The sequence below is a fragment of the Oncorhynchus keta genome, chromosome 14 (genome assembly GCF_023373465.1).
Source record: "Oncorhynchus keta strain PuntledgeMale-10-30-2019 chromosome 14, Oket_V2, whole genome shotgun sequence".
NCBI classification, from domain to species: domain Eukaryota; kingdom Metazoa; phylum Chordata; class Actinopteri; order Salmoniformes; family Salmonidae; genus Oncorhynchus; species Oncorhynchus keta.
In genome coordinates, this window is record NC_068434.1 from 59,197,551 (window position 1) to 59,219,793 (window position 22,243).

At 46.6% G+C, this 22,243-nt stretch overlaps 1 protein-coding gene across 1 annotated transcript in view; it reads right to left on the reverse strand.

The window, feature by feature from the left end:
* LOC118394131 (matrix metalloproteinase-15-like) overlaps window positions 1-22,243 on the reverse strand; it is a 27,120-nt gene continuing 4,877 nt past the window's right edge. Inside the window, exons 2-11 of the mRNA XM_052462042.1 lie at window positions 18,820-18,968; window positions 18,088-18,210; window positions 17,687-17,994; window positions 14,594-14,755; window positions 14,076-14,181; window positions 13,893-14,040; window positions 9,014-9,152; window positions 6,539-6,689; window positions 6,204-6,322; window positions 1-5,872 (exon numbers count right to left, since the gene is read on the reverse strand). Coding sequence (XP_052318002.1) covers window positions 5,394-5,872; window positions 6,204-6,322; window positions 6,539-6,689; window positions 9,014-9,152; window positions 13,893-14,040; window positions 14,076-14,181; window positions 14,594-14,755; window positions 17,687-17,994; window positions 18,088-18,210; window positions 18,820-18,968 — 1,884 coding nt within the window. The 3' untranslated portion in view covers window positions 1-5,393. The remainder of the gene's footprint in view (window positions 5,873-6,203; window positions 6,323-6,538; window positions 6,690-9,013; window positions 9,153-13,892; window positions 14,041-14,075; window positions 14,182-14,593; window positions 14,756-17,686; window positions 17,995-18,087; window positions 18,211-18,819; window positions 18,969-22,243) is intronic.

Consider the following 22,243-nt stretch of genomic DNA (forward strand, 5'->3'; position numbering starts at 1 on the left):
CCTCTTTGTTTTCAGAGCGTTTTATTGTGTACATGTCCAGCATGGATCGTTAACACACTCAACAGGAGGTGAACACACACCGCAAATGTATAAAATCTTCACGTTCTACAGCAAAACAAAATAAAAACACACACGGAATGTTATTCAAAGTACAAAAAAAAGAAATCCTACGAAGTTGAAAGGAGAATTCGGAGAAAAAACGGCACATAATTAAGACAAACTGAATGAATATTCAAAATAATCATGATAATCACACAGACAAATTAACTTTTTTTATTTTCATCCCATCAATGTTAATAGGCGTGGTTAAAAAAAAAAACTACTCGCTGAAGCATTACCCGGGTAGTAACTTTCACACAACATTGCTGTAAAGTTTTTAAAACATTTGTGAGATGTAACGCTGTGTTGTCAGAGCCGAGTAGGCTTTTAGTTGCCTGGTTTTCCAAGGACCTGGGAGGAGCAGTCTACCGTAAGTCAGTTGAGAGTTAATAGCGTGTAGTGGTTTCAGTTGTTCAAGCTCAGCTGAGTGAGTAAGGTGAGATGCACTCTGGGATAGGGATGCACACCCACTGAGTGTGTGTCTGGAGTCGAGACGTTGACGACTCTGGATCTTGACAGACATCAAACAGAGGATTGAGACATCGAACGCAGGGATCAAAATGAACCCCTTTCTCTTGACATCGTGTCATCTTTCTAACAGATCTCTCTTTTTCTCCACAAAGAGCAGTCTGGCATCCTGTGTGGTTGTTGATTGCAATGAATAACAAAACCATGTTGGTCAAGCTAGTGGTTAACCGCGAGACACGATATGAAGCAACTGTACAGGATGCCTGTGAAATGCACTGGCCACAAACAACAACTAACGGAATATATAGAACCAACATAGTCTGCTGGGTTCCTCTCTGTCTTGGATATAAAACATCAGACCGCCTTGGCTGCTCTGCTCCCTCCCTGGCCATGACAGAGCTGCGGGGAGGGACAGAGTGGGATTGTGGGAGGAAGGAAGCATCCGGATCCTGGCCTAGGGCTCAGCCTGCCTTCCTGCTGGGCCGGAGCAATGACAGCATGGAGGACAATGCTGCACTTTGTGAGAGAGACCATTGTTACAGTCCCCCTGGGGCCAAGGCAGGGCCTAGACGGGTTGCAGAGTAGACCAGACGAGTGCAGAAGAGTAGAGTGGTGTTGAACAGAGAGAGAGAGAGAGAGAGAGCAAGTAGTGATACTGTAAGGGTGTTGATACCTCAATCGATCCCTGACATAATATTTCATAACGGTATTTTTCATTGCTGTATTTTTCATAACTGTATTTTTCTTAACTGTATTTTTCATTGCTGTATTTTTCGTTGCTGTAATGTTCCAAACAATTCTCATGAAAAACAAAAGAAAAAAGGAAAAAAAACAAAGCAGTCTTGGACTCAATCCCAGAGTTCTCTTATAAAGGCTCTAGTTGCCTTCAAGCAAGCAGTTCCTTTGTGAAATTTCCCACATTTCCGTTGCATCTGCTTGAGCTAGTTCTAAGGCAGGCATCGGTTGGGGACTACAGTGTCTTATTGGGGAGACGTCTCAGACACGCCGAGAAACAGCTGGAAACTAAATCCACACTAAGAGACAGACATACTAGGAACACAAACAGCCACAAAGGTCTGGGACTCGCAGTGATAGTCTACTCCATACAGGCACAAAGACACTAGCTATCCCAGATAAAGAGAGAGCAAGTAAGGCATGGACTGGGTCTCAGACAATGAGTGAGCATTTTTTGAGTTTGTCCAGATACCTTCTAGGCCTGCTGATGGTGATTTTACCATTGATCAGGATGGGTGGGTGGATGGGGACGGGTGGGGTAGTCAGGGGGGAGAAGGGAGAGGGAAGGCTTTTACCTCTGATTAACTCCCCTCTCAACCTCGCAGCACAATGAGATGGCAATGGGCAGAGGCGGTCTCCTAGCAACCCCATCGAGCGGGATCCATCACTGACACACGCAGGACCTCTCATGACAGTGATTCCTCTCCACTGTCAATAATATTTATAATAGTCCTTTAACTGGCCTTCCCCCCATTTCAGTGGTATTATTGAAGCATCTCACGCATCCTCAGTGCACCTACCCCACCCCCGTCGATGCCTCAGACAGACATGTTCATCACAACTACTGTTTGACGGATGGTAAACAGTGAAAGCTGTCAGGTATCCGAGTGTAAAATGACTTATCTCTACCTTACAGCAAATCCTTTCTCAGTATCTTTTGGGCTGCTAGTAAATCTACCAGACGTATGCATACTGTACATGCGCCTTTGTGGTCGAAGACAAGAGCATAGGGAATACATAACAATGTGAGAAATAAAGAAGTTACATACACTGCGTGCTACTATTTCCTTTTGGTATCAGAGAATAGACTCCACAGTTCCTTCTCTGGAGCTAGTGAATGTGGGTCATGGGATACAGTGCCAATAATAATCCTTACAGGAAGAGCCCCGCAGCGAGCTCCTCTCCCTCACTCCCCCTACTGCCCTTACTCAGCTGTAGGAATGGACCTCTGGTCTCTCACTCAGCCTGCCTTGCAGCCTCCCCAACCCCCTCCAACAATCACCAACATCTGGGCAAAACAATCCAGGAACAAACTGTAAGCCTTCCCAAACACTTAACAGATAAGGTTTCTGTCTTTGAACTCCCTATGTAGATCTTTAGCCTCTCATGCCCTCTCTCGTTCCCCTTCTCCCTCTCTGCTAAAGTCTGTCTCTCCGTTTGGACCTCTCAGAAAATGAAAAGAAGCCTGCTTTGGTACAGAGAAGGCCTAAGATTCTAGGCTGGAGGTTAACAATATTTTAAAACACCTGCTATTTTAATTGAGAGGATGTGCTGACATTTTCTGAGTATGTTCAGAGGAAAACTTCTCTAGACCAAGCTCAGAGCGAGCGAGAGAGAGAGAGAGCGAGAGAGATAGAGAGAGAGAAAGCCCTCCAATCTATTTAAATCTAGGGGAGTAGGGTATTACAGAGAGAGGGCTCATTGTGTGGTGCATTACTTGAATTATATTTATTAAAACATTTCAGGAGGCTGATGTATCGCTGGATCCAAGTATTTCTCAGATGAAAAGTGTCAGTCAATCTCTTACCTACTGGGCACAGATGTTATTTCAAACTCTAGTTTGATTTAATTTTGGTTGAGTTGTCAACTAACTTCAATTCAACATGAAATCAACAAAACATTTCAGCATGTCATTCCCAGCTAGCACATAATGTTCTGAGAATCACATTTCTTTGAGCTTGGTGAGAGCGTGGTTGTCCTCTGGTTCTTTTTCATAAAACCTTCCCACAATGTTCTGGGAATGGTGCAGGGTACCCAGCTAGCTCATAAAGTTCTGAGAACCTTATATTTCTTAGGTTGGAATGTCAGTACTGTTTCTTATAGGTTTCATCATGGTTCTATTGAAAGTAATGTTCTCCAATTGTTCAGTGAACGTTAAGAAACAAAGTTCTTCTGTGGGGATTTCGGTACTTCAGAATAACTTTTTCTACAGGTTTTCTCATGGTTCTATTTAAAGCTATGTTTTCAGAACGTCCAGAAAACGTTAAGAAACAACGTTATCTTCCGTGGGAATTTCAGTCTTTCAGCATAAAGTTTTCTGCAGGTTTCCTCATGGTTCTATTTAAAGTAATCTTCTCAGAAACATGAATAAAAGATTCCATAAAATACCACAATAAAACATCAGTAACGTTCAAAGAACGTTCTAAGAATGTTATTTAAAAACATACATTCCGTTCTCAGCATCAATGGACTAATAAGTCCATGGAGAGAGAGCAGAATATCATAAGTTCCTAAGAAGGTGAATTTCCATGTGTCCTATCTGTGCTTGGAGTTCAAAACAGTTAATCTAAGATAGCAGTAGTATTAAAAGTCTTATTCCCAGAACTTTATTTAATTACCTTCAAATAACCTACAATTTCTACCTCAGAACATTAATAAAACCTCACAGGAAAACTTTCAGGGAACCATAGTAAAACGTTCTCACAACCTCCCTGCAACCTACAAATGAACGTTCCCAGAACAGGCAAAATGTTCACTTCCATTCTCAGAACGTTTAAAATACATGTTTGGCTTCTTTCCCAGAACCAATGGATAACCAAAAACGTCTGTTTCCACAACCTCCAAGGAACCAAATGTGCTAGCTGGGTTGGATTTAGGTTAAAAGTTTGGTGGAAAAATGTGATTCCCTTACGTTGTTGACTTTTTGCAAATCCAATCAGTTTTCCACCTTGATTCAACATCCTCACATTGAAATGATGTGAAAACAACATTGATTCAATATGTTTTTGCCCAGTGGATATTCGTTCAATACCCCCTGTCTCTCTCCTACCTCAGCACCTCAACTGTTCCTCCAAGTCCCACACAGAGTCATTTCACAGTGAATTGCCTTTGTCTTAAAAAAATAATAATAATTGGAAAGAAGCACCTTTCTTTTCCAACCTTTCCCTAATCATAACAACTCAAACTCTCATTGCCGCCGTTAAATAGGACCGAAACAAGGTTAGAAATGAAAAAGGCACCACGGGACCATGTTTGGTTGAATAAGCCAAACGTTAGTGAAAGTTGTCTATAAAGTATGGACAAGATTTCCAATATCATCCATGGTGCCCTTGAATTAAAAACAGATGAGAAAACCAAAAGTTCAGTTAGTGGCTGTTCAACATGGAAGGTATCGTGACAAAAGGCATTGGGTGAGTTGCAGTTCAAAAAGTGACACTATTTACACGGATCTCTCCCCTGTTGATACCTGACGTGCAGTAGGCCTGCTTCAGCTGTAGGAGTCCTGAGGGAGGGAGGAGGTGGGAGGGAGGAGTGGGAGAGGGATAGGTGGGGGGGCTCTCTGCTTTTCACAGAATCAAACCTCCTTCACTCCCTTCATTCTGTGCTGCAGTCTCTCTCTCTATCGCTCTGTTAAGTCTCTGTTTTCCTTTCGAAGGCTAATCCAAGAACCAGATGGAAGTTATCTCAGAGAAACCCACTGTAACGGGCAGAGAGAGAGAGAGAGAGAGAATAATGCAGACACTTCCTGGTTTAGAAAAAAAGACTCACACACACACAATATGAACCAAACAAAAACAAAAAAACTATGTGCAAACGTTCTGATATAAATAGACTACAGTCAACTCATTGGGTAGAGCACCATGGGAGGGGAACGAGTTAGGTGTATGTGTTTATGTTTGCTGTGTGTGTGTGCGCGTGTGTGTGCGCGCGCGTGTGTGTGTGTGTGTGTGTGTGTGTGTGTGTGTGTGTGTGCGCGTGCGTCGTGTGTGTATGTATTTGCACGTATGTCTCTACTACCATGTTTTGGATGAGAAGATAGAGGAATGAGGGTAGGGTTCAGGTTGTGGGGGGGTTATTAAGTGGGTCAGAGGTCACACCCAGTCCTGCATGGAGCGTTTGCAGTGGACCAGAAGTTTGGGAGTTCCTTTCCTCTTCAGTGTGTTGATGATGGCGTAGATCAGTCCCAGGATGCACAGCACCAGGACCAGGGGTACTGTCACCATGATGATGTTCATAGTGCGCGTCTCGCTCTCGTCGATCTTCAGCACCACGTCCACCTCGTTGGTCTCCTCTTCTCTCTCGTCCTTATAGTCTACATCGTTGGTACGGTCCTGATCTTTGTCCCGCTCCTTCTCCTTCTCCTTGTCCCGGCCTGCGTCAGGGTTGAAGGGCGGGCGATCCACTTCGGGGACCTTGCGGCCTGCGTCGGTGTCCCTGTCTCTGTCTGGGTCCAGGTCCACACTGCAGCCCATGAAGTCCCTCAGGATGGATTTAGGGTAGCCCGGCTCACTCTTCATCCTGTGGTTGTCAAACTTCCAGTATTTGGATCCCTTGTAGAAATATGTATAAGCTGGGAGGGGAAGACAGGGGCAGAATGTTGAGTACTAAATACACTATTATGATAATCAAATACTTATCCACGGCATTGATTGAGGCAGTAAACACAGTACGGTTCTGGGGAAAAGAAAGACAGCAAAAAAACACCTTATTTTTCTTCATCCTTTCAAATTAATGTCACTTTTTCCACCTACTCAGCTCATCAACCCTACACTAAGCTCTCTTTCTCTCCATCCCTCTCCCCCCCCCTCTCGCTCTCTCTCTGATTGACCAGACCCACCCTTCTCCTTTGTTTAGAGTGTTCAATACTGGCATTCTCTTGGCCCCCCTCTCGCCTCTCTCACCTCCATCATCGCTGAGGAAAGCCCCCTTGGGAGAGGACGGGACCGCAGAGCCCCACACACTGATTGGCTTGGGGTAGTCCTTGTCTACCGCACGGGACTGTTCGTTAAAGCGCCAGTACCTAGAGACGAGAAGGGAGAGAATAACAGTATGTTAAACCCCTACACAGCATGTATGTTAAATCAGGCATGATGTGATCGTAATCGTCCAAAAACATATTCCGTAGCCCAAAAAAATAGAAGACAATTTAGAGTAGTGAACGCAATGTTTGAAACTCCTTCGGTCAACATGGAAAAGGGCAACAATTCACAGACAACTAGGAGAGTCCCTTCCTTACCAGTCTCCTTTGAAGTAGTATGTGAAACCTGCTGGTTCCCACCAGATGGCTGTCTCTATCTTGTCATAGGGGATGTCCCTGCCGTAGTCTGTCAGCTCCTGGGGGTAACCAGGCTCCAGGTTTGCCTCCCTGAACAACCAGTACTTATTCTCTACAGGTGGAGGAGAGGAAGGGGGAGGAGAGGAGAAGTACAGTGGTGTAGGAGGGGTGGGGGGGAGAGGAAGGGGGAGGAGAGGAGAAGTACAGTGGTGTAGGAGGGGTGGGGGAGAGAGGAAGGGGGAGGAGAGGAGAAGTACAGTGGTGTAGGAGGGGTGAGGGGGGAGAGGAAGGGGAGGAGAGGAGAAGTACAGTGGTGTAGGAGGGGTGGGGGAGAGAGGAAGGGGGAGGAGAGGAGAAGTACAGTGGTGTAGGAGGGGTGAGGGGGAGAGGAAGGGGGAGGAGAGGAGAAGTACAGTGGTGTAGGAGGGGTGAGGGGGAGAGGAAGGGGGAGGAGAGGAGAAGTACAGTGGTGTAGGAGGGGTGGGGGGGAGAGGAAGGGGGAGGAGAGGAGAAGTACAGTGGTGTAGGAGGGGTGGGGGGGAGAGGAAGGGGGAGGAGAGGAGAAGTACAGTGGTGTAGGAGGGGTGGGGGGAGAGGAAGGGGAGGAGAGGAGAAGTACAGTGGTGTAGGAGGGGTGGGGGGGAGAGGAAGGGGGAGGAGAGGAGAAGTACAGTGGTGTAGGAGGGGTGGGGGGGAGAGGAAGGGGGAGGAGAGGAGAAGTACAGTGGTGTAGGAGGGGTGGGGGAACAGATACGTCAGGAAAGGGGAGACAGATATTTTGTGGGACATAATAATTCAGGAGGGAGGGATGGATGGAGAGAAAGAGGGAGGGAGGGAGAAAGGCATTCATGGTTAACGGTCCTTTGTGGAGCATAGGGACTTTCCCTTTCCAACAACTACCACTCACGAACCTGGAGATCGCTATGGAAACTGTTAACCCGCCATTACATTACAGTCGTGTTTATTTGCTGGCTAGCATGCACCAATAGTGGACATAATAGAGAGTGAAATTGTGTTTATGCACAGCTTTGGTTCGAGTGGAAATGGCGAGGACGTGGCGAGTCGTTTTCTTTCATTGTTTTACAGTATGTTAGACACAGAGGCACCATCCGTATGCCCTGCTTTCTATTCTCCTGGCCCAGTTCTACATTGAAAACAAAACCTTTGCAGTCAGCATCTGGAGACAAACGGCTGATGCAACTCTCTCCCTCACATTTGCCAGATGTTGCAGGCCAACTTTTGGTCCCTTCGTTTCTTTGCTATGGCTGTCATCCACATTTCAGAAGGCCTTGCCAATGACATCATTTGCCCTGAAGACTTTCTCAGGGAGAGCCAGCTGTCTTAAAAAGCTACAGCTCAAATGTCTCCCCAAAAAGCATTTTCGCTATCTTCATCTGTCTTTCACTGTTTCTGGTTACAAAATTCATGGAACAAAGTGATGCCAGCGGGATCTATAATAACCTCTACAGACAAATCATATTGAGTAGGTTCTCCTAAGGATATTATTACATATGTGGTTTAACAATTGAGGAGGAGGTGGGGGGGAAATCAATAGAAAACCACAATGAAGTCTGGGCGAAAAATCGTACAGCAGCAAAAGCACTTTTTATGTCAACCTATAATGAGGGAAAATGATCTAAATGAAAGTTAAAACCTAAAGTGTTTGGGGGCATGGGACGGTTTCTATGGCAACGGCGCAGGGAGGAACGAGGTAGCTGTGACCGACTGAGGAGTCTGGGGAGGATTACAGCTTGAGCCAATGGGCATTCACTGCCACCAAGGAGATCTCATGTCTAGCCAAATCCGAATTGCATTGCAGAGCAAAACTCTAGGGATCTCCAGTCCTCCTCCCATTTCAACTTGACGATGTCATTATCTTTTCCATTTAGACAGAAACATCATCTCTCCGATCAATCCAAAGACTGTTTGTCCGTAATATACTATTCGAGGTTACAATACATTTGGGGATCCATGCTAAAGTGAATGTGGAGATCAAGGAACACTTACTATCTGCAGAAATAAGTGTTCATGTGGAATTAGCAATGTTTACTCACTGCTCAACTGTAATTAAATTGTAATGTGGAAAACACTAACAGCTTTAGGTTTAATCTCCAAGGCACACTAGCGTAAAAAGAAAATGCACACACTGCACACACCGAGGACTGAAACAATGTGAATCTATTTTAGTACCAGCATCAATGCTTCGTTATAGTGTAACCAAAGCATTCAGTTGTTTTGTCATTGCTGCTACTTCAACACATTAACAACCACTATTCCAGGCCTCTGAGTTGGACTATTTCTCCTCTGTTTAACCCTAATTAAAAAATGTAAAAAATGACTGACTGTGTGTGTGTGCGTGCGTGTTCGTATGTATGTCTCCGCGCCTGCTTGTAGTCTTACGTGTGCGTGCACGTGCGATTAGGAGAGTACAAATACCTTTAAAGAAGACAAATTTCCCATCGTGTCTCTCGTAGGCTGCATCGATGTCCCCAGGCAGTCCCCTCCAGAAGTGACCAATGGGCATTGGGTAGTTGTCCAGGACCCTGTTCCTCCGCACCCTCCAGAACCAGCGACCCTGTCAGAAAAGAGCGGGGAGAGCCGTTAGAGGGCACATCCACTGGAGCTCTACTGCTCAGCCTGACCTCTAACCTCTGACCCTGCCTGCCTGTGACATGGCTCTCTGGAGCTGCAGACCTAGCTGGGAGCTGCTGCCTGCACACCAGAAATGGACGCAACACTGCGTATCAGCAGTTTAGTACCATCACGCAGTCAGTAAACTGCAGAAACATATGGGAGAGAGGAACAGAGAGTGCCAAACATGATGGGCCATGTGCCTGATAGAGAGGAGAGGTTCAGGAACTATCAGAGCCTGTTCTGCACATTGCCTGGAGGAGGAAGTCTTCACAGCCACGTTCAACAGTTTGGATTAATCAATAGGAGAAATACTTCAATAACACATTCACTACATACGCTACATACACATCTGCGCACACATGCTCTCTCTCTCTCTCTCTCTCTCTCTCTCTCTCTCTCTCTCTCTCTCTCAGTGCGTCCTCAGTCACATGGTGCGGTGGGCGTCCGAGCTTGACCTTCACATTCCCTCCATCTCGTTGGCTCAGGCCCAGAGCTTGAGATTACTTCAGATCTGTCTAATATAGAAACCAGACCCAGGAACGCAGCCAAGGGCCTCTAAATTAAAACCGTCTGTTCTAACACCCAGCCCCCACCCCTCCCTCCTCCTCTACATCCACTAACCCCACCCCTCTCCACGCCACACACGCCCCCCTTCCCTTTCACCACCATGGCGTACTCTGCAGTGTCTAAAAGAGAGGGCAGGGTCCCGTCTATAGAAAGAGAAAGAGAGGGCACATTGAGTCCCATTTAAAAAGGTGGGGGAAACAGCTGCTAGCCCGCACTCTCTCTGTCACCTGACTTTAACACAGGCTCTGTTCCAGCAGCGTTTGGGGTTCGGGAGAAGCCTGCTGCCGGGTGGTCGGGCTCCCAAGCGCATCCGAAAGCCTGCACTACATGACAAGCCTGCCAGAACGGACAATGAAATAACTAAAGGCAATGCTAGAAGGCTATTAATACCCACGACCACAGCACTGAGCATATCACGTGTGCCAATTACTGTTGGAACTGGCTTAGGCTTGCTGCATGTTGCACGAGGAGCATTTTACGAGTTGGACTGAAATAAAGTAGTTCAACTGGTTGAACTGCTCTGTTTGCTTTAAGTCATCACAAAACACGTCTGAAACGGTACAAGAGGGGAAATCGCGCTCTCAGTGTGGGACTCGGAGTGCTTTCCAAAAACGACCTCACAGATCTGCAAACTCATTCATTAGCGGTAATTTAATAGCATTGGGCTGTCAGCATTAATGGTAGAAGCTAAGAGTTGCATCCTCCTGGCAGCAGCTCTTGTCTTTGTCCTTCAAGCGGGGAAGCGCAGCCTTTTAGTGAACAGAGCATCGTTCAAAGCAGACCTGCCCTGCATCTAATCTACTCCAACACAGAGAGAGGCAGGAAGAGAAGAGAGATGACAGAAGTGTAATTACGATTCTGAAGAAGAAGAAAAAAACACCCGCACTAGTCAGTGTGGAGCCTCAGGCGCACAAGAGAAAAGAGAACTGACCAGATGCGACTTTCTGTGAACACTACTCAATGTCAGAGACATTCTGGGCTCGATGGTACCTTTCCTAAAAAAAATAGGCAGAGGGCATCCGCAAAGAGACGGCTTTGTGAAGCTGCAGTCTGTCGTAAAGCTGATGTATACTACTTCAGATGAAGCGTGATGACGAAAGAGCGCAGCACAGTCAAAGATGACTATTTTCCCCCCTGCTCTCATATCTACATAACCCTCCAACTCTATGGTGTCTGTCATATACACCTCCTCTGCCCTCTCCCACAGAGACAGTTGGCCAGAGAGACAGATAACTGAAGTCAAGGCAAATGGCAGTTCTTGGAAAAAAAGAGACAACCAACTTATGGAGATACACTCGAACGAAAGAGGACTGCAGTAGAGGGAACATGGCTCTTTTCAGTGCTAGACTTGGACTCAAACAGGTGCTTGCCCTGTTTATATTTATACAGTGCCTTGCGAAAGTATTCGGCCCCCTTGAACTTTGCGACCTTTTGCCACATTTCAGGCTTCAAACAAAGATATAAAACTGTATTTTTTTGTGAAGAATCAACAACAAGTGGGACACAATCATGAAGTGGAACGACATTTATTGGATGTTTCAAACTTTTTTAACAAATCGAAAACTGAAAAATTGGGCGTACAAAATTATTCAGCCCCCTTAAGTTAATACTTTGTAGCGCCACCTTTTGCTGCGATTACAGCTGTAAGTCGCTTGGGGTATGTCTCTATCAGTTTTGCACATCGAGAGACTGACATTTTTTCCCATTCCTCCTTGCAAAACAGCTCGAGCTCAGTGAGGTTGGATGGAGAGCATTTGTGAACAGCAGTTTTCAGTTCTTTCCACAGATTCTCGATTGGATTCAGGTCTGACTTTGACTTGGCCATTCTAACACCTGGATATGTTTATTTTTGAACCATTCCATTGTAGATTTTGCTTTATGTTTTGGATCCTTGTCTTGTTGGAAGACAAATCTCCATCCCAGTCTCAGGTCTTTTGCAGACTCCATCAGGTTTTCTTCCAGAATGGTCCTGTATTTGGCTCCATCCATCTTCCCATCAATTTTAACCATATTCCCTGTCCCTGCGGAAGAAAAGCAGGCCCAAACCATGATGCTGCCACCACCATGTTTGACAGTGGGGATGGTATGTTCAGGGTGATGAGCTGTGTTGCTTTTATGCCAAACATAACGTTTTGTATTGTTGCCAAAAAGTTCAATTTTGGTTTCATCTGACCAGAGCACCTTCTTCCACATGTTTGGTGTGTCTCCCAGGTGGCTTGTGGCAAACTTGTGGCAAACTTTAAACAACACTTTTTATGGATATCTTTAAGAAATGGCTTTCTTCTTGCCACTCTTCCATAAAGGCCAGATTTGTGCAATATATGACTGATTGTTGTCCTATGGACAGAGTCTCCCACCTCAGCTGTAGATCTCTGCAGTTCATCCAGAGTGATCATGGGCCTCTTGGCTGCATCTCTGATCAGTCTTCTCCTTGTATGAGCTGAAAGTTTAGAGGGACGGCCAGGTCTTGCAGATTTGCAGTGGTCTGATACTCCTTCCATTTCAATATTATCGCTTGCACAGTGCTCCTTGGGATGTTTAAAGCTTGGGAAATCTTTTTGTATCCAAATCCGGCTTTAAACTTCTTCACAACAGTATCTCGGACCTGCCTGGTGTGTTCCTTCTTCTTCATGATGCTCTCTGCACTTTTAACGGGCCTCTGAGACTATCACAGTGCAGGTGCATTTATACGGAGACTTGATTACACACAGGTGGATTGTATTTATCATCATTAGTCATTTAGGTCAACATTGGATCATTCAGAGATTCTCACTGAACTTCTGGAGAGAGTTTGCTGCACTGAAAGTAAAGGGGCTGAATATTTTTGCACGCCAATTTTTCAGTTTTTGATTTGTTAAAAAAGTTTGAAATATCCAATAAATGTCGTTCCACTTCATGATTGTGTCCCACTTGTTGTTGATTCTTCACAAAAAATACAGTTTTATATCTTTATGTTTGAAGCCTGAAATGTGGCAAAAGGTCGCAAAGTTCAAGTGGGCCGAATACTTTCGCAAGGCACTGTATGTAGGTGCTAGATACCTTTGAGCTAATATTCTAAATGAAGAGCAGGAGCTTAAGCAGTAAAACATTTTAGCTGCCGGTACTCAGCTCCGGCGAGCTCCCGCCCAAGTCAAGCACAGGCTCTTTTCATACAAAAGACAAGAGTCGACCACATCAACTGAAGCATAAACAGTGAAATCCTCTCCAGCTGTCGGCAAATGGCCTAACAAATGGTTCAAACGAGAGCCATCGACGCAGCCCTGGACTGGTTGGTCCTGCAGTTGTTAAGGCACACCTGAGACCTAGAGAGGGCTGCTCCTCTCCTCTTTACGGGGCTACATGTCATAAAATAGAACGGATCTGAGGTTTTACAGCCTGCTTAGGGCCCAATTGAACCCAGGCCCTGAACCAACTGCCCATAAGGCTCTCCAGATGATCCTAACCTGGGGAGAGCAGATTTACTACTGAGAGACACAGACAGACAGCATCATGTTATCACGCCCACTGGCTGCAATAAGACCAGCCTTTGATCAAATGACCTGCGAGATCAAATCACATTTTATCGGTCACACAGTTAGCAGATGCTATTGCGTCTGCAGCGAAATTTTTGTGTTCCTCGCTCCAACAGTGCAGTAATATCCAACAGTACACAACAATACACACAAATCTAAAAAGTTAAATTATGGAATTAAGAAATACAGAAATATTAGGACGAGCAATGTCGGGAGTCTGGAGTGTAAATATAAATGCATATGTATTTATGTGATGGGTTGTATAGACCATAGACAGTATATGGACAGAATATGTAGTATATCTGGAGAATAGTATATGTTTAGCAATAGTTAAATAGGATAGGCCTTGACTAGAATATAGTATATACATAAGAAGGGGGTAAAACAGTACGTAATCATTATTAAAGTGACCTGTATTCCATGACTATGTACATAGGGCAGCAGCCTCTAAGGTGCACGGTAGAGTAACCGGGTGGTAGCCAGCCAGTGACAGTACTGTAAGTAGGTTATGCAGCCACCCAAGAGCAATCTGTTCTTTGCAGCCACGCTGAGACTGAATCAACTCATCTCATATGTGTAGGAAGGCAGTCTGAGGTCCTCACCTTGAACACAAACATCTCTCCCCTGAGCATGGTGACCGTGTCGAAGTTTCCTTCACAGATGTTTGGGCCGTAGTGGTCTGGGCGGTCAGTCGTGCGGGGCTTGTCTGGCCTCCGGGGTGGGGCATTGGGGGGAGAGTTAGGGGGAGATCTAGGGGGAGGGTTGGGAGGAGAGTTGGGGGTGACTTGGGGGGAGAGTTGGGTGGAGAGTTGGGGGGTTTGGGGTCTGGCTGAGCTGGCTGGCGAGGAGTGACAGTGGGAAGAGCCTGGGTGGGTGTACCGTCTGGCTGACCTAAAGAAGATAAAGTGATAAACGCATGAAATAAAAGCAGTTAGAAGCTACTCTCCACTCCAAAGTCCTAAAAGGAAATCAAGGGCTCAGAGATTTGTCCTCCAACTGATCTCATAATTGGTAGCTGTGTCCTGGTTTTGCCCAAGCTAGATAAGTGGATATGTGAGTCAGCAGGCTGATTTTCCACTTAGAGCTGTGGGGAGGAGGCATGTAAGAGTGGAAACACAGACCTCAGACTATTCCAACTTCAATCAGGGTTCTAAACACAGGGGTGCCCAGGGCTGGAACTCCCCACTCTTATGCAGTTATACTGCAGTGCCAAAAATCAGACTAAAACACTGAAAACCAAAGCTCTTACAGCCAACATTATCAGGTCCAATACCAGTAGTGTTGTCGCAGAGGGCCAACTCACCATAGATCTGTTGTATTCCCCTGAGGTCATCCTCGGGCAGTTGAAAGTCGTCCGTTTCCATCCACTGGTAGAAAGGAGCCATGATGGCCATTGGGTTGTTGGAGTGTTCCAGGCCCAGGGCATGGCCCAGCTCATGTACCGCAACAAGGAACAAATCATTACCTGGAGAGAAGAGGAGAGAGAGAGATATATAGAGAGAGACAGAGAGAGCGAGAGAGAGAGAGAGGAGGATAGTCATTATCATACTCAAGGCACTTAAGAAGTATACACTTCGTCACGACTAAACCTGAAATCGACAGCGAGTGAGTACAGTGAGAAGAGCAATGACCTGAGCTGTGGCCACAAGCAGGAAGTGTTAACAGAGTTACTGGGATCACCCAGGAGGGAATGGCAGACAACGAGCGATACGGACCACTCAGGTAGCATCTCACGCAACGTGTCTTTTTTCATCCTCTCTCTCCACACGCTAACTAACCGTGTGTTGATTCAGAACACTTCATTAATTCATGCTACAGACATGTAAAGCAAAAAGGCACTGAAACCACGACAATCTAGTAGTGTAGCCTTAGGAACCGTAATGAAAGACAGAAATGTACTGTACATCGCTTCCAAAAGAATGGTTCTAAAATGGTTGGAGTGAAATGAAGGACAGCTATATTTGGCAAGTTTAGCAAATAGAGTTGACTTGGAGAGCTCTGGGCTTGGGTTGGGGGTCGAGCTGTGGTTGAACCTGGGACTAGGGTTGGACCTGGGGCTAGGGTTGAACCTGGGAATAGGGTTGAACCTGGGGCTAGGGTTGAACCTGGGACTAGGGTTAGACCTGGGGCAAGGGTTGGACCTGGGGCTAGGGTTGGACCTGGGGCAAGGGTTGGAGCTGAGGCTAGGGTTGAGGCTGGAGCTGTGGTTGGAGCTGGGACTAGGGTTGGACCTGGGGCTAGGGTTGGGGCTGGAGCTGTGGTTGGACCTGGGGCTAGGGTTGGACCTGGGGCTGGAGCTGTGGTTGGAGCTGGGGCTAGGGTTGGGCCTGGGCCTGGAGCTGTGGTTGGACCTGGGCCTGGAGCTTGGGTTGGAACTGGGGCTAGGGTTGGAGCTGGGGGGTAGGGTTGGACCTGGGGCTAGGGTTGGACCTGGGGCTGGGGTTGGACCTAGGGCTGGAGCTTGGGGTAGACCTGGGGTTGGAACTGGGGCTAGGGTTGGGGCTGGGGGTAGACCTAGGGTTGGACCTGGGGCTAGGGTTGGGGTTGGAGCTGGGGATTTGGGTTTTAGTTGGGGGTTGGGTTGGAGGTAGAGGTGGGGGTTGGGGGGGAAGTCAAGGGGTCTTCCCATTTTGACCCTGGTTATTGTTCCCCAGAGCTGGCCAAGTGAGGAACACAGTTACGTCATTCTAACTGAGACTACATGGCGGTGGGACAGTAGTCTGCATGTTCAGATAGTAAGCACCTCCCATTGGGGTTATGAAGTCAAAGCAGAAAAATGTGCTTGTTCCGGGTTTTTAATGGTGTTAATGGTGCTCTCAGTAGATAAAGCGGTCGGTCTAATGTCTTCTGGTAAGCAACATGACACGCAGTCCTCCTCGTACCCTGATCAAAGCCTGCCGTTGTTCCAGGCAGACTGACAGTGACGCATTGTCACGGCAACAGAGAACACATCTGTGACACAGTGACCGCCACTTCAACCGCCCTCCACAAAGAACATCCTGTGGACACCCTCAAAAAAAGTAGATGGAAATGGCCTTGAATTGACCCATCCTATAGGTTCGCCTTTTAAGTTTGTTCCAAGTAAATGGCATGGTACTTTCCCAGCAAATGACACATTATTCCGTTCCAGTATTAATTGACATTTAACCTGATCTGTGGGCCATCCTGTCTGAAATGAAGGCTGAGGGTGGTTTGTGAGATGTCTGTAGGGATCACTCTATTATACTGACAGACAGCATTATGTCATATGGTTTCTGTCATCTGAGGAAGTTGAGATGTTCAGGATTCTTCCTTTTGCCAGCTCCATGCTCTTATCCCCTCCCCTCCCAACTTCTCCTCCAACCACAACCTATGACTTAGCAAGCTATCAGCACATCCAAGTTACTCTAAAAATATCCCACAGGACACACAGAGAGAGAGAGAGAGAGAGAGAGAGAGAGAGAGAGAGAGAGAGAGGGAGGGTCTATGTAAGGTAACCCTGACAACCATGTGGCTTACAGACTTCAAACGTCTCGGGAGAAGAGCCAACTTATCTCTATTCCTCCTCACTAAAATGAACACAGCAGCACATATCCCCATCTAAGAGCCTAATGAATAGACTTGCAGCTTTGTTGGATATCAGTGTGTAATAACCACAACACTTGTCAAGCGCGTTTAAGCTTTGCCAACAATGTCGTTAATGTGCCACGAAAACTTAGTTGACCTTTACTTTTAGAACCTCCGTGGTTTAAAAGACCGTTAAAAGTCCTGTGTCAAGAGAGTTTTAAAGACCCAGGTTGCACGAGGATACAACAATGTTAAAGACAGGGTCAACTCAAAAACCGGTCTCCCACTGTGGAATTACCTCAACACCCTCGCTGTGGCAGTTAGACTTCTCTCCGATCTGTCCAGTAACACCTCCTACTCTCTTGACCTCACAAAGCAGAGCCAGCCACCTGCCTCTGCTCTGACCTGGCTCAGGAAATGACAACGTTCACCTCCACAAAGCAGGGGAAAACCCTCAGTCCCTCACCAAGACCACTCTGGGCAACAGCAGTTCGGTTAATGATTGAAAGGATGAAAAGAGGGGGGAATTTAGAACAAAATCATTCTACCATTCCTTAAAACACGGCGTTGAGAGCCGGTGGAAGTTGCAAGAGCAGTATGATGTCATCCATCTAACTTTGAAGTTTAATGGAGGAGTGAAACTCGACAGATTCTCAACAAAACGAGTGACGATCTGGTTTGTCGTGGCAACTATGGCTGAACAAGTGGAAGGCGGGGGGACAAACCAGCTGAAGTAGGTGAGGAGAGAGGAAAGCAGGGACATTGCATTTTTCTCATAGGTATATACAAGAAGTAGCGGTTCTGGTGTCGCGCTAAAGAGGCCGGTGTCCCATCCACATCCATCACCTACCTTGTAAGTTCCCATTGCCGATGGTCCATGGCTCATCAGAGTCAAAGTGAGTATCACCACCCATACCAGGACCAGGGAAGTAGGCGTGGGCCAGGAACCCGCCCTCGCCATCGAAGGGTGAGCTGTCTCCGTGGAAACCCGAGGCAAAGAAGATCATGATGTCAGGCTCCTTCCTGCGGCCATATTTGATCTCCTGGTAGGGGATCTCATCGAAGGTCAGCGGGGTCACCTTCTGCCACACCTTGAAGGCCCTACGGATGGCCTCATATGAGTTGTACTCCCCGATCTTTGGTGTGTAGTTCTGTATACTGCAAGGGAAGAGGAGGAATCCAAATGAAAACTCATTTGGAATATGGTTATGGATGAAGATTGACCAAGGTGAAGTAAATCCTGTTATTTACCTGTAGGTGAGGTGGCTCTTGTTCCATTTGTGGCCAGTGAGTGCATAACGTTTGCGCCGAACGTTGGTCTTGATCTGACCCCCAAACTTGTCTGGGACTCCACAGCGCGGCCTCCGCATGGCTCTAGGAGAGGACGTCAGGGTTACACTATCCACTCCTCTACACAGTGTCACACTGGGGTTTTATGAGACACACTGCCCGTGACACCAGCCCAGGTGCCATAGCATAGAAAGTGTTAATGCGTTTTATGTGCAGTAACAGATCTGTGGGTTCAAGACGGTGCGGCGGGTCGCCTAGCGATTAGAGCGTTGGGCCAGCAACCGAAAGTGTTGCTAGATCGAATCCCCGAGCTGACAAGGTAAAAATCTGTCCTTCTGCCCCTGAACAAGGCAGTTAACACACTGTTCCTAGGCTGTCAATGTTAAAAAAAATAATTTGTTCTTAACTGACTTGCCTAGTTAAATAAAGGTTAAAAATAAAAAATAAAGATTGCTCCCTGTTGGGGATTTGATATCTACACCCCAGACCGCCTCACACTCCAATTCAACTTATCAGTTATCGTTCAAATCCTTCCGTCTCCCTCACACTGTACAAATCCACTACAAACTAGGGAATGAATCCATTGACATGATTGGACCCATAGGCATGAGAGAGAGAGAGGTCTGGTTCAGGAGAATGGCATTAGGATGGCAGAGATGACAAGAGCACAACAGGGAAGGAAGTGTGACATACGTCACCGTGCCGTGGTCCATGGCCCCGGTGACCGCCAGGCCGTAGAAACGCTGCATGTCGCTGACGGCGTTGGAAAGGATGTGAGCTGACCGCATGGTGGACATCTGTCTGCTGGCCTGAGGTAGGTAGCCATACATCCGCAGCCATGACTGAGAGAGAGAGAGAGAGAGAGAGAGAGAGAGAGAGAGAGAGAGAGAGAGAGAGAGAGAGAGAGAGAGAGAGAGAGAGAGAGAGAGAGAGAGAGAGAGAGAGAGAGAGAGAGAGAGAGAGAGAGAGAGAGAGAGAGAGAGAGAGAGAGAGAGAGAGAGAGAGAGAGAGAGAGAGAGAGAGAGAGAGAGAGAGAGAGAGAAACTTAACACCATACAGAGTGTACACTTCGAAGGCTGCAATTCTGAACTTTTGGCCAATCACATCAAATCTTTTCCAGAGCTGATCTGATTAAGTCAAAAGGCCAATTGGTGAAAAAAAAGATCAGAATTGGGCTGCCTGTGTAAACGCAGCTTAATAGGCATACAGAAGAGCGTAACTAATTTGCTCCTTATAGGACACGTCACTGCACTCTATACTCTTCTGTGAACTGGTCATCTCTGTTTACCCGTGGCAAGACGGTTGATGCATATTTATAAAACCCTCTTAGGCCTCACTCCCCTCTATCTGAGATATCTAGTGCTGCCCTCATTCTTCACATACAACACCCGTTCTGCCAGTCACGTTCTGTTAAAGGTCTTCAAAGCACACATCCCTGGGTCGCTACTCTTTTTCAGCTCGCTGCAACAAACACTCAAACGGGACAGTTTTATCTCAGTCTCTTCATTCAAACACTCGATCATGGACACTCTTACTGACAGCTGTGGCTGCTTTGTGTGATGTATTGTTGTCTCTACCTTCTTGTCCTTTGTGCTGTTGACTGTGCCCAATAATGTTGGTACCATGTTTTTGTGCTGCTGCCTTGTTGTGTTGCTACTATGTTGTTGTCATGTTGTGTTGCTACCATGCTGTGTTGCTGCCTTGTTATGTTGTTGTCTTAGGTCTCTCTTTATGCAGTGTTGTGTGTCTTTTGTTGTGATGTGTGTCTTGTCCTATATTTATATTGTATTTTTTTTTTTAAATGTTTTTTGCCTTTTGCCTTTTGGTAGGCCGTCATTGTAAATAAGTATTTGTTCATAACTGACTTGCCTAGTTAAGTAAAGGTTAAGGTTACATTTCAAAAAAGTTCAAAATACATTTTAAAAAACTGTCGTGTGGGGGAGGAAGAGGAGAAACCTGATTGATCGTTCCACCTGCTAAAGGGATATTTAATACCACCACAGGCTGTGCCAGAGTGTCACGGCCGATAGATCTACAGATGGAGACACTCAACAGGGTGGCCAAGGAACTCTATCAGCTAAACCATCGTGAGAGAGAGAGATCAGGAACTAACCAGCCGCACCAAAATGGCCACCCCTCATCCCTCAGCTGATGGGTAATGCCTGGGAGGCCGAGGATAAGGAGAGGTAGGGGTTGGCTTTTCTCTGAAGCCCATGCTACTGTATAGGAGGCTACTGATCTCTAATTATGTCATTAGCGCTAATTACGTAAGACGTCCCCTACACATATACTGTAAAAAACACAACTAACCCTATACTGTGGTTGCTGAATCATCGCCCTGCCTGCTGTAACCAAGGTGGAGGCGATAACAGGGCTAGTGACTGAGAGCAGGGTTAACACAGCGGGTTAACGTTATGTATCTCCGAGTTCGATGACACACAGCTGCGGCTGAGACACCATTTTGTTGACAGCCGTTTGTGTCCGAGAGATGATAAATCACAGCGTATGAACCAGTGAGGCAAAAGCGATATTTTCACTGAAGAATAAAAAAGACACGGAAAACACGTGGCTTACATTTCCTCATCTCCCGGAGAGCCATTTAACATCCAGTGAGATGTTTGACATCTCTGCCTTGAATCATTCTCAACCACTTCCAACTGTCAGAACATCTTTAGAAGCCTCGTGGAGGGAGACGTGAATGGCCACACTTTTGTTGATGCCACTCCTCTGATATTTGTAAGTCTGACCCGTGTGACTGAGTGTGCGAAGCGGCCACATGATTAACACGAGAATAGTAACAACCTCTGGCCCTGTAACACAAGCAACCATGGACATCTTGAGAAACTCTTAAAGACACACCTCCTCCCAGAGCAGTAAATTTGTGAATTACCAGGGGGGTTGGGTGATTAAAAGTGGACCTATCCTTACCATACTGAGCAGAGAGAGGGGGAGGAGTGCTATAATGGCCACTTCACTTCTAACTAAGGACCAGGCCTGGGTAGCTGTTCCTAGTTGCATGGAGCTCCCTCTGGTTTCTGGCTGGCATGATCTCCCCCTTCCAACCCCCCTGCTCACAGAAGACACAGGCCTTTGTGGTCCCCTCCCTCTGCTGTTATGCAGGGCTGAATAGCCGGCCCTGTTTCTGGGCACAGGCTGAATGTAAACCCCTCTTTCTCCAGGGCACCAACTGGGGCCCCCCAGATCCCATGCTGCTGCTGCTGCTTCTGGAAACATGGCTGACGAGAGAGCCTTACAGAGAGCTGAAACACTGCTCTGTCTCTGCTCTTTCTCCGCCGGCACTCTCTCCAGCCGCTCTTACTCTCTTCCCCTTCCCTCTCTCTCTCTCTGATATCAACTTCCTCTCTCTTTCCTGTCACATTCTCAACCCCCTGCTGGCTGGCTACCTGTTTTCTCTTCCCTCATTCTACATTTTTCTCTCTCTCTTTCATACAAATTCAGGCAGATACTTATCCTATATTTTCATTGGCTATGGGTGGAAGCGGAGAATGGCTGGTTTATAGCTGGTTTAGGTGGGACCCACCTTATCTTCCAGATAAGGGCCCGATCACACAATCTGATTACGGGGTTCTGGGGGGTGTAGGAGATGAAGGGGAGTGTTAATTTAAGATGGAAAATATATGATCCCAGCCTGTAAAATACACAACAACCAGGTTTCTTTTCTCTCTGGCATAGTTCGGGATGGTATATATTGAAGGGCGTTGGAACAAGAGAAATAGGCTGCACCACGTTCTAGATATATGAAAGCACCCTTTTAAAAAGTAAAGTGCTTTAGTCTGTACCCTAGCCTCTAAGAATCCTCTGTACTGAATACAAAGCAAGGCTATGGTTCCAGGGGGGAGTGAAGCATAGGACGTATTTTAGTCCAATCAGCCACCCTGTCAGCAGCTCCTTCAATAAGACCTTGAGCCTACCTGCCAAAACGAAGGCCTCCTGGATCCAGCAATTCACAAAGAATTGCAAAATGAGCCTCACTCGGTGTGTGTGTGTGTGTGCGTGCGTGTGTCCGCGTCCCGCACAATGTCAGCCAAGACACTAACAAATGGAGAATGCTTTTATTCCCTGGACTTGGTAGCCTGCCATCTTTTGGTCCTAACCT